This window comes from Heptranchias perlo, chromosome 16, assembly GCF_035084215.1.
Source record: "Heptranchias perlo isolate sHepPer1 chromosome 16, sHepPer1.hap1, whole genome shotgun sequence".
NCBI classification, from domain to species: Eukaryota; Metazoa; Chordata; class Chondrichthyes; order Hexanchiformes; family Hexanchidae; genus Heptranchias; species Heptranchias perlo.
This window is the reverse complement of record NC_090340.1, coordinates 22910765-22923264: the sequence shown is the minus strand read 5'-3', so window position 1 is coordinate 22923264 and position 12500 is coordinate 22910765. Positions and strand designations below refer to the sequence as shown.

Below are 12500 nucleotides of genomic sequence, written 5' to 3'. Positions count from 1 at the left end.
AATAACTCACCTTTTATCCCCATCTGTCAAACAAGCATTTGAATGTCCAACTGGCTGCTGGCTGAAACACGACTGTTAGAACATGGAATGTTTCCCACAGCACAGGAAACATGCTGAGGATGTTGGAAAATCGGACCCATCTCAATGTGCAAAAAATTAAGTTCTTCAAGTATCTAACTGTCTTAACTGTCATCCCACTGGCTTTAATTGCCGGTGGGACTTCCACATTCGGGAGCCCCGCACGCACCCAGGCGTGTCAGCGGGGAACCCGGAAGTCTGTGCGTTGGAGCCAGGTTCCGAACCCACTCGGGATTTCCCCGATTGTTGTAGCCCCCCCCGCCCCCGCTACTTCACTGGAAAATCGAGCCCATGATTTCCAGAAGGCCCTTTATCAAGTTTGATTAGGTTTAATTTAAAAGTGTACTGTATCTCTTGTTGTTGGTAACTGAATATTTACAGACATGGGGCATAATTTTAGACTGGAAAAACCGGTGGGTTGGGGGTGGGGGATAGTAACAATTGCAAAAATCTAAAACACGTCCCCAACCCGCCCATTTTCAGTTTTCATGGGGGCGGGATGCAACCAACTCACTCTTAGGAGGCGGCTCGGTCAGTGAAAGCTTTTAAGGAGGCTTCGGGCCCCCATTTTCAAAGCTTTTTTTGATTTTAGCCTCTGAGGGCCAGGATTCCCGGGCCTTCTCCTTCAGGCCACGTGAGAGGAGGCGAGAAGGCCTGAAATTGCAGGTAAGTGCCTTAATTGCACTGCTTGTGGGCCCAGAGGAGCAGGAGTGCTTCCCCCAGGCCCAACAAGCCTAACTGCAGCGACCACCCCTACATTCTCCAACACCCCCCACCCCACGATCTCCGTCGTCCGCTCCCCATGATCTCCGATGTCCCCCACCCCAACGATCTCAGACCCCCACCCCCATGATCTCGACCCGGGATGACTGACAGCCCCCCCCCCGTGATCCCTGACCCCCACCCCCCTCCCGCCCATCTAACACTAACCTGAATACATCCTCTTCCTGGCTCTTCTCCCGTCCGATTGAGAGCCAGCTTGTGAATAAGAACATAAGAACATAAGAACATAAGAAATTGGAGCAGGAGTAGGCCAATCGGCCCCTCGAGCCTGCTCCGCCATTCAATAAGATCATGGCTGATCTGATCCCAACCACAAATCTAAAGAACACAAGAAGTCGGAGCAGGACCCGGCCACATAGCCCCTGGGCCCTCTCCGCCACCCACAGGGCATTGACCGATCCGAACTCAGCTTCATGTCCAATTTCCTGCCCGCTCCCCATAACCCCTAATTCCCTTTACTTCTAGGAAACTGTCTGGCCTGTCGGGCGGGAAAGCGGCAAAAAAGAAAAAAACAACGTCCTTCCGTCAAAATTGTAAGAAGGTCCAGGACAGGAAACCCTGCCTCTGGGCTAAAATCATGCTCATGATTTCCAGAAGGCCCTTTATCAAGTTCGATTAGGTTTAATTTAAATGTGCACTGTCTCTCTATGGAAGATGTCTGCGAGCCATTTGCTGCCCTTCCGGACCCGAACCCATTACTTCTGTTCCTTTTTTATTCTCTCGGCCCCTCTTTTTCCTGTCACCCACTCATGCCACCTTCCCTGTCTGCCCTCTTGGGTACTTCACTCCACCCACCCCCCAATCCCTACCCCAACCGATCACTACTCCTTTGCCTATCTACTCTCTTGTCTCTGTTCTGAAATTGAATCTCCACTGGATAAGCCCACACTTCCCTCTGTGCTTCTCTCAGCATTTTCCAAAGGGTCCATCGAGACACCCTTCGCTGCCTCCTTACAAGCAGCAACCCCAACTGCGCCATCCCCCTCTTTCTCGCTGACCTTCCCGCCTAGCGAGCTACTGAGAGCTAATCGTGCCAACCTCCTTCCCATCCTGCTTATCCCGCCCACACTACCCCCTTGGACTCTGCCAGCAGATCAATTACTGTCTCTCTCTGCATTTCCTTCCAGAATGTCTGTTCATTCATGAGCAAGGCCTTTGCCATCCCCTAATTGTGGGTGATTGCACTGACATCCTGACTGTGATTGAAACTGTGATTGTACCTTGCCCCTTACTGAAACCTCCTTGTCCAGCAAGACTTTCCATCACCTACCCCAATCCAAACCACTACTTAACTGGCAGATTTCCCAACATTGACAGATTTATAGCTGTAGATTAGGCATAAGCTGAGACTTATTGGGTACATCCTGTCTCCCAGACAGAATAGAAGTCTCTTTTAGTCCTACCTTGAGATGCAATCCACATCTGTATTGGCCTAGCCCTCATACTGATGGTTGCCATGTAACCTCTTGCATTTTTCACCAGTGAGGTAGATTTTTCTACCTCATACTCAATGAGCTCACGATATGTACTACTAGCATCGTGTTTACATTGTTTGTACTCACCCAGGGATTTCAGTACAATTATAAAGATGATGCAGGTTGAAGATAGTTTATCTAGAATTTGTTGATTCTTTTCTTGTTCAATAAGATCATACATAACATGTGACATCAATCTACAGTATACTTACGTGGTGAATTAACAGGACTGGATCACACAATGTTAGTGTACCAGTGGCACAAACAATGCTATGTATATACTTCAGGTGATAAAACTGATGTACCCGATGTTGTTTCTGTATTTTGCTCCTTTGTCCATGTTGCCTTCTTTAAAAATATTTAAAATGACATAACTGTGGTTAAGTTTATGACCACATCCATATCGTCTTTTCCACCTCTGCTATGGCTTCAAGTCAAAGATCAGAGCAGCAAAATCTCCCAGAATTCTAATGTTTCTTGGCTCGCCAAACGAGGAGACAATTGCTGCCTGAATCTGGGTGAAGATGAGCCAGACTCCTGCCAGCTTTTCCCCAGCAGGGATTTTCTCCACTGTGAGCAACTGAAAAATTCTCATCAAAAGCTCATCAAGCATATGGTTGACAGACTCTGGTAGATGTGCAAATTGCTTCATGAGGCATGTGTGGCCTGATGAGTAATGGCTTATAACCTGTGGGATATGACTCAAACCAGCCAGGTGGTTTACACAAACCCAACTTTTGTGCTTGTATATGTTAATATTTCAGATTAAGTTATGTTTCGACTCGGTTATAGGTGGCCTAGATGTTTTTGGAGTTAAATATTGACCCCCAAATCAGAAGGTTGTGAATTACATTTGTAGTGTTACATGGCACTCAAACTTGCCCAAGCTGAGTTAGCAGAGGTTTGTTAGTTCTTGTCATGACTACTATATTCATCACTGCAGGGGAACTAACATGCTTCATCTGGTGGGGTGAAGCAGAGAGGGAAAGAAATGGACACTGTCCAACCCGTCCGACCTCAATCACTCCTCCTGTCGGACAATTATACGTGAGTAGGGAATTCAGGCAGAGCTATTTCATACAAAGGCTAATAGACATATGGAAAAAGTTACCAGTGAAGGCCATTAATCCTTAGATTGCAGGTGGGCCAAGGGAAAACCAGTCACCCTGGGTCAAGAGGGCTTATAAATATTCAACTTGTGCACTATAATCACTGAATCACTAATGTTACAGTAATAAAGCCATGCAGGTGTCAGAAGTCAATTATTGTAATATTAACCCTTTATCTCTAACATTTAAATACAATTTTAAAGAAAAATAATTTTTTTTTGCACACTTTCATTCTACTCAGTCTGTCTTCCCCCAACTACTCTCCCCATTCTTCTCGGTCATAGCTGTATTTTTAACTTTGCTTTTCTAATCTTATTTATCTTTACTATTTTTTTCCCAACTGCTAGAATCTTTTATGAATAGTGGCCTGTGGTATGATAGTGTACATACTGAAGTGCTGGATATGATCCTTCCAACATTAGTCCTAGTTCACTGAAAGGTTTTAACACAGTGAGGAATGTGGGATTAAGATCGAAGGGAGGGATAGCAATTTAATTCTCAAGTACATCAACACGCAGAAGACACATCGAACTTTATGCATCCATTTAAATCTTCTCGAAGAATTTCCCTCAGGCAATTACTTGGTACAGACAATCCCTTAGATTAGTTGATGAAAACTTGGGAGAGGTTTCACTAAACCATTATTCCATGTGCAGCAACACATTTCGGAGAATGTACAGTTTATCATACTGCAGCTGGTGATGACAGCTGGATCCTCCCCAACCGTTTCAGAAAATCATTATTTAATTTATGTAAAATCAGTTAACATTCTTAATGATGCCACTGATTAAGTCAGTGAGTAGTTGAGTCATGAGGACTAGTGAGTTCTGAGACATGGGGCATGATTTTAGCGTGGAAAAACGGGTGGTTTGTGGGCAGGGGGGCATTAAAAATTGCAACAATCTAAAACCCGCCCCCAATCCACCCATTTTCGGTTTACGTGGGGGCGGGCCACCAACCCACTCTCAGGAGGCGTGTTGGTCATTAAAACCTTTTAAGGAAGCTGTGGACCTCCATTTTTTCAGGTTTTGTGATTTTAGCCTCTGGGGGCCGGGATTCCTGGGCCTTCTCCTTCACAATGTGTGAAAGGAGGCCAGAAGACCTGAAACTGCAGGTAAGTGCCTTTATAGCACTGCTTGTGGGCCCGGAGGAGCAGGAGTGCTTCCCCCAGGCCCAACAAGCCTGCCTGCAGTGACCACCCCAACAATCGCCCCCTCCCCACAACGATCACAACCCCCCAACGAACTCCGACCCCCGATGACTGACACTCCCCGTCGCCCTCCGAAGACTGACACCACCTTGCTACCCCGTCCATCCAATTTAACACTTACCTGAACCCTTACCTCTTCCTTCCTCTTCCGCCATCCGACTGAGACCAGCCTGTCAATCAGGCCGGGCTGCCGGGCGGGAAACCGTCAAAAAAAATGATATCCTTACGTCAAATTTGTACGGACGTCCGGGAAACCAGGACTTCCAGGTTTCCCATCTGCAATTCAACCACCCCACCCCTTTCCCGGTTCCAGGCTAAAATTATGCCCACGATCTCCAGTCTGTCCAGAGTTAGCTAATCTCAGCTGGGCTGAAGGTTTTTTAAAAATTCATTCTGGGGATGTGGGCATTGCTAGCAAGGCCAGCATTTATTGCCCATGCCTAGTTGCCCTTGAGAACGTGGTGGTGAGCCACCTTCTTGTACCACTGTAGTCCGTGTGGTGAAGTCAGAATGGTGTGTGACCTGGAGATGATGGTGTTCCCATGCATCTGCTGTCCTTGTCCTTTTAGGTGGTGGAGGTTGCAGGTTTGGGAGTTGCTGTCGAAGAAGCCTTGGCGACTTGCTGTAGCCGCACCACAATTAGCCTGGGTGCCTCTTTCTTGGGGTGGGAGGGGGAGTCAAATCGATGAGGGTTTCTTCTCCTGATCATTATCCAGCGATCTTGGATGCGTTCAGGTTTAAGTTTGGCTATAATACCACCCGCAGTATTAAACCCTTCTACTCACTGTCAAAACATCGCACGTGAAGAATGGTTTGGTCACTTGAGCAACGTATCAGAGGGTAAAAGGTGTCCATGGAATCAAACCTCAGTATCAGTGGGGGAGGGGATTTACCAATATAAGTGAAATCTGGTGAAGTATTTTTGTTTTCTTCTTGTCCTGGGGAGGAGGGAAAATAAGCAATGATTGTTTTCCGGTATCTCACCCCCACATTATCCATGTGTGAGCCTTGACAGTGAATGTCAGCAGTGTATTGGAACACATGGGAGAGCATCACTATTCTGCCTAATCTTATCTCGCTCCCCAGGGATCACTGGATAGTAACCGAGAGCTGGAGACCCGGCTGATTTTTCTACTTCCTAACCCAGGGTGCTGAGGCCGATTGTAATGTCCCCACTGGGATCAGTTGACTCAGCACAGACTGGGAGATTGAACCAGGGCCATTCCCGGTCAGCACGACTCAGCCTGCACAATGGATAAACTCCCTGAGACACTGTGGGGGGGAAACTGGAGCATTTCTAAAAATCAGCTGCACCTTTTCTGTGATCTCCTTGAGCACACAACCAAGACTGAGAGGATGGGTGATTCAGAGTTATCTCTACAGATTCCATTCAATTGACTGGTTGGGAAGGGGGTGCTGAACAGTGATCTAAGGTGGTATCCTGCTGATCCCTTACCTGAGCTCGGTGCCTCACCTGACCTGCATGGTCAGCACTATGGAAATGCGACCACCAGCTGAGATCTTACGGTCTGTGATCCAGCACACTCACACCTAATGAAACATGTCACTCAAACATACAGACAGGTGAACAGTTTCCCTTCAAAAGAAAACCAGTGCCTGGCGAGGGTAAGACATTAAAAATCTTTTTTAAAGGGGCATCCACCTTCAAGAAAAACTATTTGGCAAGATTAATTTTTTATTTTATGATGGACAATTAAACTGGAAGAGTTGCAGACCACATGTATCACAACGGCACCATACATAAGTGCCATGATTTATGGCTTTGCATCGTATGTTTGCAAGTACAACACTAACAACTTGCATTTATATAGCGCCTTAAACGTAGTAAAATGTCCCAAGGCGTTTCACAGAAGCGTTATCAAACAAAATTTGACATTGAGTCACATAAGTAGATATTAGGACAGGTTTGGTCAAAGAGGTAGGTTTTAAGCAGCGTCGTAAAGGAGGAGAGACAGGTGGAGAAGTTTAGGGGGGTAATTCCAGCTTAGGGCCCAGGAAGTTGAAGGCACGGCCATCAATGATGGAGCGATTAAAATAGGGGAAGCGCAGGAGGCCAGAGTTGGAGGAGCGCAGAGATCTCGGAAGGTTGTAGGGCTGGAGGAGGTTACAAAGACAGGGAGGGGTGAGGCCATGGAGGGATTTGAAAACATGGATGAGAATTTTAAAATCAAGGTGTTGCCGGACCATAATCAAAAGACATTTTGCAGAACGTTTTTTTTCATGCAGATGGTGTTAGTTTTTGGAGATGATAAATCAATGATCGTGGACACACAGCAGTGGAACATAAATCCCTGGTTTGAGTGGAACATGCAGAGTGTGAAAATTGAAGAAAAACAAATTACTTAATATTTATTCAGAGTACCGTGAAATGCAGCTTTTTGCAGTCACATTAACTTGTTGATAATCTGCCTCACTTGGAGGATATACAAATCAGATTAGCAGGTTTTACATGGGGGAAAAGTTGCTCTTTGGGATGCAGTTGCTTTCAACAGTTCAGAGTAACATGGAGGTTCTGACTGACAGAGTGCAGGAAGAAACCAGCATTATCAAAGCACCAATGTAATAAGGCTAGACTGTGATTATAAACAGTCAGTGTTTATAAGTCAGTGATTATAAACAGTTACCTAATAAATCGTCAAGTGCTTAACTGAGTTGCTGAATTCCCAATCTTGAAATAGTACAGAGCTTCAGGAATATTATTCAGAGAATATTCAGGCTACTAAACCCATTATATGAGATTGTAAACAGAGGCATACCAAATACTTATGTTTGATCTTGGGATAAAAAGTTACTAGCTTATACCTTTTTATCTTTCTTAAAATATATATTTGTTTTAAAACTGTGGTGTGTGTTTTGTGCTAATCGCAGCGAGGGATGTCGGTCCGGGAAACAGTCCAGGAGTTTTCAGTCTTTTCTACCCAGCATCATCAGGCACTCTGAGGTTAGGCATATTGTTGGATATTATTGAATTGAAACCGATTACTTCACTCAAATGACATCACCATCTGTGGAGCATTAAAGGTCATCTGTGTGTCACAGGCATGCTGGCTTTCAAACAGTGAAACCCATGAGATAAGGTTTCAAAGCCTCAACAAAGGGTCACAAACACAACAGCCTTGTGAGAGAGTGCTGAAGGAAATAAATATTTGTTGAATAGATGGCCAAGTCGCTCTTGTGTTTAATTTATAAAACACGTGTGATTTTCACTTGCTGGTTCAAGCATCACACAAGCCATTATTGGGACTTTGTTTAAACAACTAATAGAGGGATGGTTTACTATTCCAGAAACGACCCTTCCTGGCGTGTTTCATGTTTACTTCAGTATGTTTTACTTCGAAAAAATTAGAGTTTACATTGTCATCTTCTTGTTTTTTTTCTCATTCCCCACCCCACCCCTCGATTTTGGGTCCCTTTGCATAAAGAAAGACTGACCTGTCATTCCGGGGCCTCTCATTATACCCATATCGGTAAGTTCACTCACAATCAGCAACATCTTTAGTGAAATGTTAATTTAAACTCTCAGATGCAAATATATAATTTGTTTTACCAATTCTCTTTCCTTTCCTCTAATGGCATGGACTCATGCAGGCACCAGAAAACCCCTGTATCTCACGCAAAGTGGCCGCTCTTCACAGATGATTCGAGTTGACCACACAGCCATGGCGAGCATCACATCAGAAACTTACTCTTATCCTCGTCCTCTTCCAGTGTACAGACCAAGAAGTGTGGAACTGAGCCTTATGGACCATCTTTGTCTGTAATGAGCTAGTTTGATCTCAGCTGGGGCACGGCTTGGAGCTCCACAATTGCCCTCAGTGTCCCAGGTTGGGGAGGAGAGTTCCAGCAGGAGCCCAGTGACTCCAGTTGGAAAAGTGTGCATGTTGTGGGCGTTGGACGGGACTGAATCAGACTTGTCTGTGATGCCTACCCAGTGTCAGCCATGGCTCAGTTGGTAGCACTCTCGCCTCTGAGTGAGAAGGTTGTGTGTTCAAGTCACAGTCTAGGGATCTGAGCACATAATCCAGGCTAACATTCCAGTGCAGTACTGAGGGAGTGCTGCACTGTCAGAGGTGCCGTTTCTCAGACGAGACGTTAAACCGAGGCCCCATCTGGCCTCTCAATTGGACGTAAAAAATTCCACGGCACTGTTTCGCAGAAGATCAGTGGAATTCTCCCCTGTGTCCTGGCCAATATTAATTCCTCAACCAACATCTAAAAACAGATTATCACATTGTTGTTTGTGGGACTTTGCTGTGCGCAAATTGGCTGCCGCTTTTCCTACATTACAACAGTGGCTGCACTTTGGGACATCCTGAGGTCGTGAAAGGCGAAATATAACTACAAATCTTTCTCTTTGATTAGATCCCAAATTCACAGCGTATACTCTCTCATGATGAATGGCCAAGACCTGTGGAAACCTACCCCATCCTGAGGGATTGCTATTGTGAGATATGGGAGGGGGAAGGTATAGATTTGGAAAAATAAAGTCTAACCTGCTGTGTATACAGAACACCCTATAGAGCATAGGTTTGTCGATAATAAACCATTCTTGTCATGGCTAACACAGCTCACTTGAGTTTACACACTCACTGCCTGGACAAGTAACCTCTTTTTAAATTGCTGTTTTACTGACATACAATGCTTGAGGAGCAGCCCATAATCCAAAGGCTCCAGAAAGTTCTATGCATGAACTCAGAAGGGCTTTAAACTGTAGGCGTGTTGATTTAAGGGTAGATACGAGATCTACCTTTAAATCAAGCAGGACAAGCAGTGAATGCTGGAAACTATGGATACTGCAGCAACACACACCTGTGATAATAATGGACTTTGGCCCTCAATTGTTACGGCATTCAAACAAAGTGAGCTCATGTCACCCCCAGAGAGAAAGAGATCAAGAGAAACAATTTGCAAGCAACTTGAAAAATAGCTGCCCCCTTGCGATTGTAAATGCATTTCTTTCCACAAATGCGTGGCGTGCTGTAAATGTAGTAAGTAGTCACAAATCTGATCTGATAATAAGTAAAATTATTTTGATGTACTTTGGATTAGAAACATTGTTAAATGTTGAATGGGAAGTAGCAAACTCTATGACAATCGGTGCCTAGTCGCGATTTTATTAACACTGTAACTAAAGTTCTGTAGCACACACAATTCTTACAGTAACTAGCAGATTTCCCATGGTTTTGTTTATGGTGAGTCAAAGGATATATATCATAACAAGGGCAATAATAAGTTGTACAAATTGAATTAAGTGTTACCAGCATGACAGTTGTTCTGTACGTTCACCTTACTGCAATATAAAGCAGCTTTAATGGTTTGTTTCTGGCCTTGTCTCACCATGTTTTGTCTTATTATGCTTGCTTGGAGAGATTGAACAAGTATGCGTGCAAAAGACATGACTATCTGGTTCAGGTCACAAGCGTTACTATTGTTGCACCCCCAGGTCATGCTCATCATACAGGAGATATAGGGCAGCGCAAGTCAAATCCCACAAAAGTAAGATGATCATGGGAGCGACTGAACCGAGAACGTGTCTACGACAGATCTTAATTTGTAACATTCACTATCGTTCATTCTGCCTCCCCAAGACGTTCTCGCTTCCTCCCCTTTGTAGAGAAAGTTTGTGGAATGTGATTGGTGAATAACGAATGTAGAAAATAACCAATTAGGAAAGAGGTAAAAATAAAGACTTTACCAATGAGGAACAAAACTGACAATTGGTCTGACAGCTCAATAGTCCTAACGGAGATGACAGGCTTAATGTGTATAATAAACACAAGAAATTTCATAGATGGCACTGCGACTGATGCTTCAAAATGTATCCAGCAGATCATTACAGCCCTTGGGCTGAAGCCAATTCAGCAAACTCCGAGACATCAGCCAGGAATAGTGAACCCCACATATGTGACCACTTCAAACAGATTTATGCAGGTCACTCACTCATAATAACCTTTCCTTTTGGATCACTCTTGCAAGGAAATGTTCATTTATTGTTTCTGATCCAAGTAGCTTTTAGTCTGCAAGTGCATTTCCTTCTTTCCCTCCAAGAACAATGATGATCCATTTTCTTCACTAGTTAGTTGGTAATTTTCCCTGGGACTGACTCAGTCCTGCACAACCCCCTTCAAGTGGAGGGCAGTGGAAAGAACAGTCCTCTAGGGCCATTAATGACACTCCATTATGCAGACTTTCCGACTCCCCTTCATTACACCCTCACTTCTCAACAATCGCCTTTGCATTTTTTTATACATGAACTCGTCTCTTTACTTAGTTCATTGCTATATTGTGTATCAAATAAAACAAATGAAGTGTTTCTGATTGCACAAAGCTTCTTGGGCCTAAAACAGCTCATGAATCCTCAGTAAATTTGATTACCCCTCAGCTCATTACTACATGACAGAACCTTTATCCTCATTAAGTTTGAAATGTTTGACCAATGACAGGGCTCACGTTTAATCACAGAGGGAGCAAGGCTTGTTGATTTTAATCTCGCTGGGCGAAGTGGCCTCCGTCTGTAGTGAATGTCTCCCTCTAGTGTCCCTGTCAAGAACTGACAAAACTCACTCCTTAACTGTGGTTAAATAGACTTTAACTGCCTGGCTGGATACCTAGTGCTAAATGCCTGTGTTACTGGGCTGGATGAGGCGTTTTTGATTGTTTTATGGATTTTAAGAAAATAAGAATAAAAGCAACCCAACTGTTAGTAACAGGGACGAGCCCTGTTCGAATCAACAGCTTGTCTTTTTCAATTGATCTCATCCATCTTTGTATCTTAAGATCACCTCGGAGGATCCTGGATCAACTGGGCTGGCTCTAATCCTTCATGTTACCGGCAAACCTCCTGAGTCTCCTGCTTAGAGCAATGGAGCAGAGGGACAGGGAGATCTCTACGGTATTCCACCCATCTGGCCTTCACACCGTGGGGTGATATTCAACTTTGGCGGGGGGGGGGGGGGGGCGGAGGAGGATCAGACGCCCACCTGAAGTCAATGGAAAGGGAAATCAGGCAGGATGAATAACCGGCGGCCGATGCTACCATCTGTTTGTGGTGCCACCAAAGTTGAATTTCAATCCCCCCTTTCCCCGTGTCCGGGACAACCTCCAAAGTCAGTTGCAATCTTGAAATTGGTAATTTCACCTTATGTGGCAGAATGGCGCATTTTTGTTCCACTTTCTGCTGAGAAAGCTCACTACAAACGTGGCTGCTGGATCCTAAGTCCCAATTTTACACTCTCAGGTCACTGATAGCAGTGCAGAGCCTCACTGGGGGTGAACATGAGCTACTGCCTCCGATTCTCAGAGGGCTACGGTTTGTGGCAAGGAAAATCCCGGCATTACTTTTTCATTTTTGGCTTGCAAGTTAGATTTCTTTTGCTCATTATACTGCTTTACTTGCTATTTATTCAAATGCCCTGTTCCCGCACCAATACCGCAGTCAGCTCAGTGTACTCTGGGCTAGCTTTGCCCCAGCGGCCAACCCATTCCCGGCACAGATTTTATGTGCCTTTTATTGGGGCCATCAAAATAAAAATGTAAATAAATCCAGTGGATAACGGTACCTGATCAGCAAAGCTAATGGCATCACGGACATTGAGCTTGTGGTACACGTCCCAAATATCATCCTTGATCCTATAGGCCGACTTGCGCATCAGTAACTGGCTCAGGTACTTCTTGTCAAAGTGCTCCCACCTGCAAAAAAAAATGAATGCAGCAGTCATCTAAAACAAAGAGATTGAACCAAGTAATTGGAGTGATACCTACTTATTAATGGCTTCATGATTATGGATTATGGAGACTGAAAGAGGTGGGGGGGGGTGTGATACA

At 44.7% G+C, this 12500-nt stretch overlaps 1 protein-coding gene across 2 annotated transcripts in view; it reads right to left on the bottom strand.

The window, feature by feature from the left end:
- Nucleotides 1–12500, bottom strand: part of slc9a5 (solute carrier family 9 member A5) — a 253177-nt gene that overhangs the window by 60009 nt on the left and 180668 nt on the right. For both annotated transcript variants that reach the window (XM_067997800.1, XM_067997801.1), the window contains exon 10: nt 12236–12365. In XM_067997800.1, the coding sequence (XP_067853901.1) occupies nt 12236–12365 (130 nt within the window). The remainder of the gene's footprint in view (nt 1–12235; nt 12366–12500) is intronic.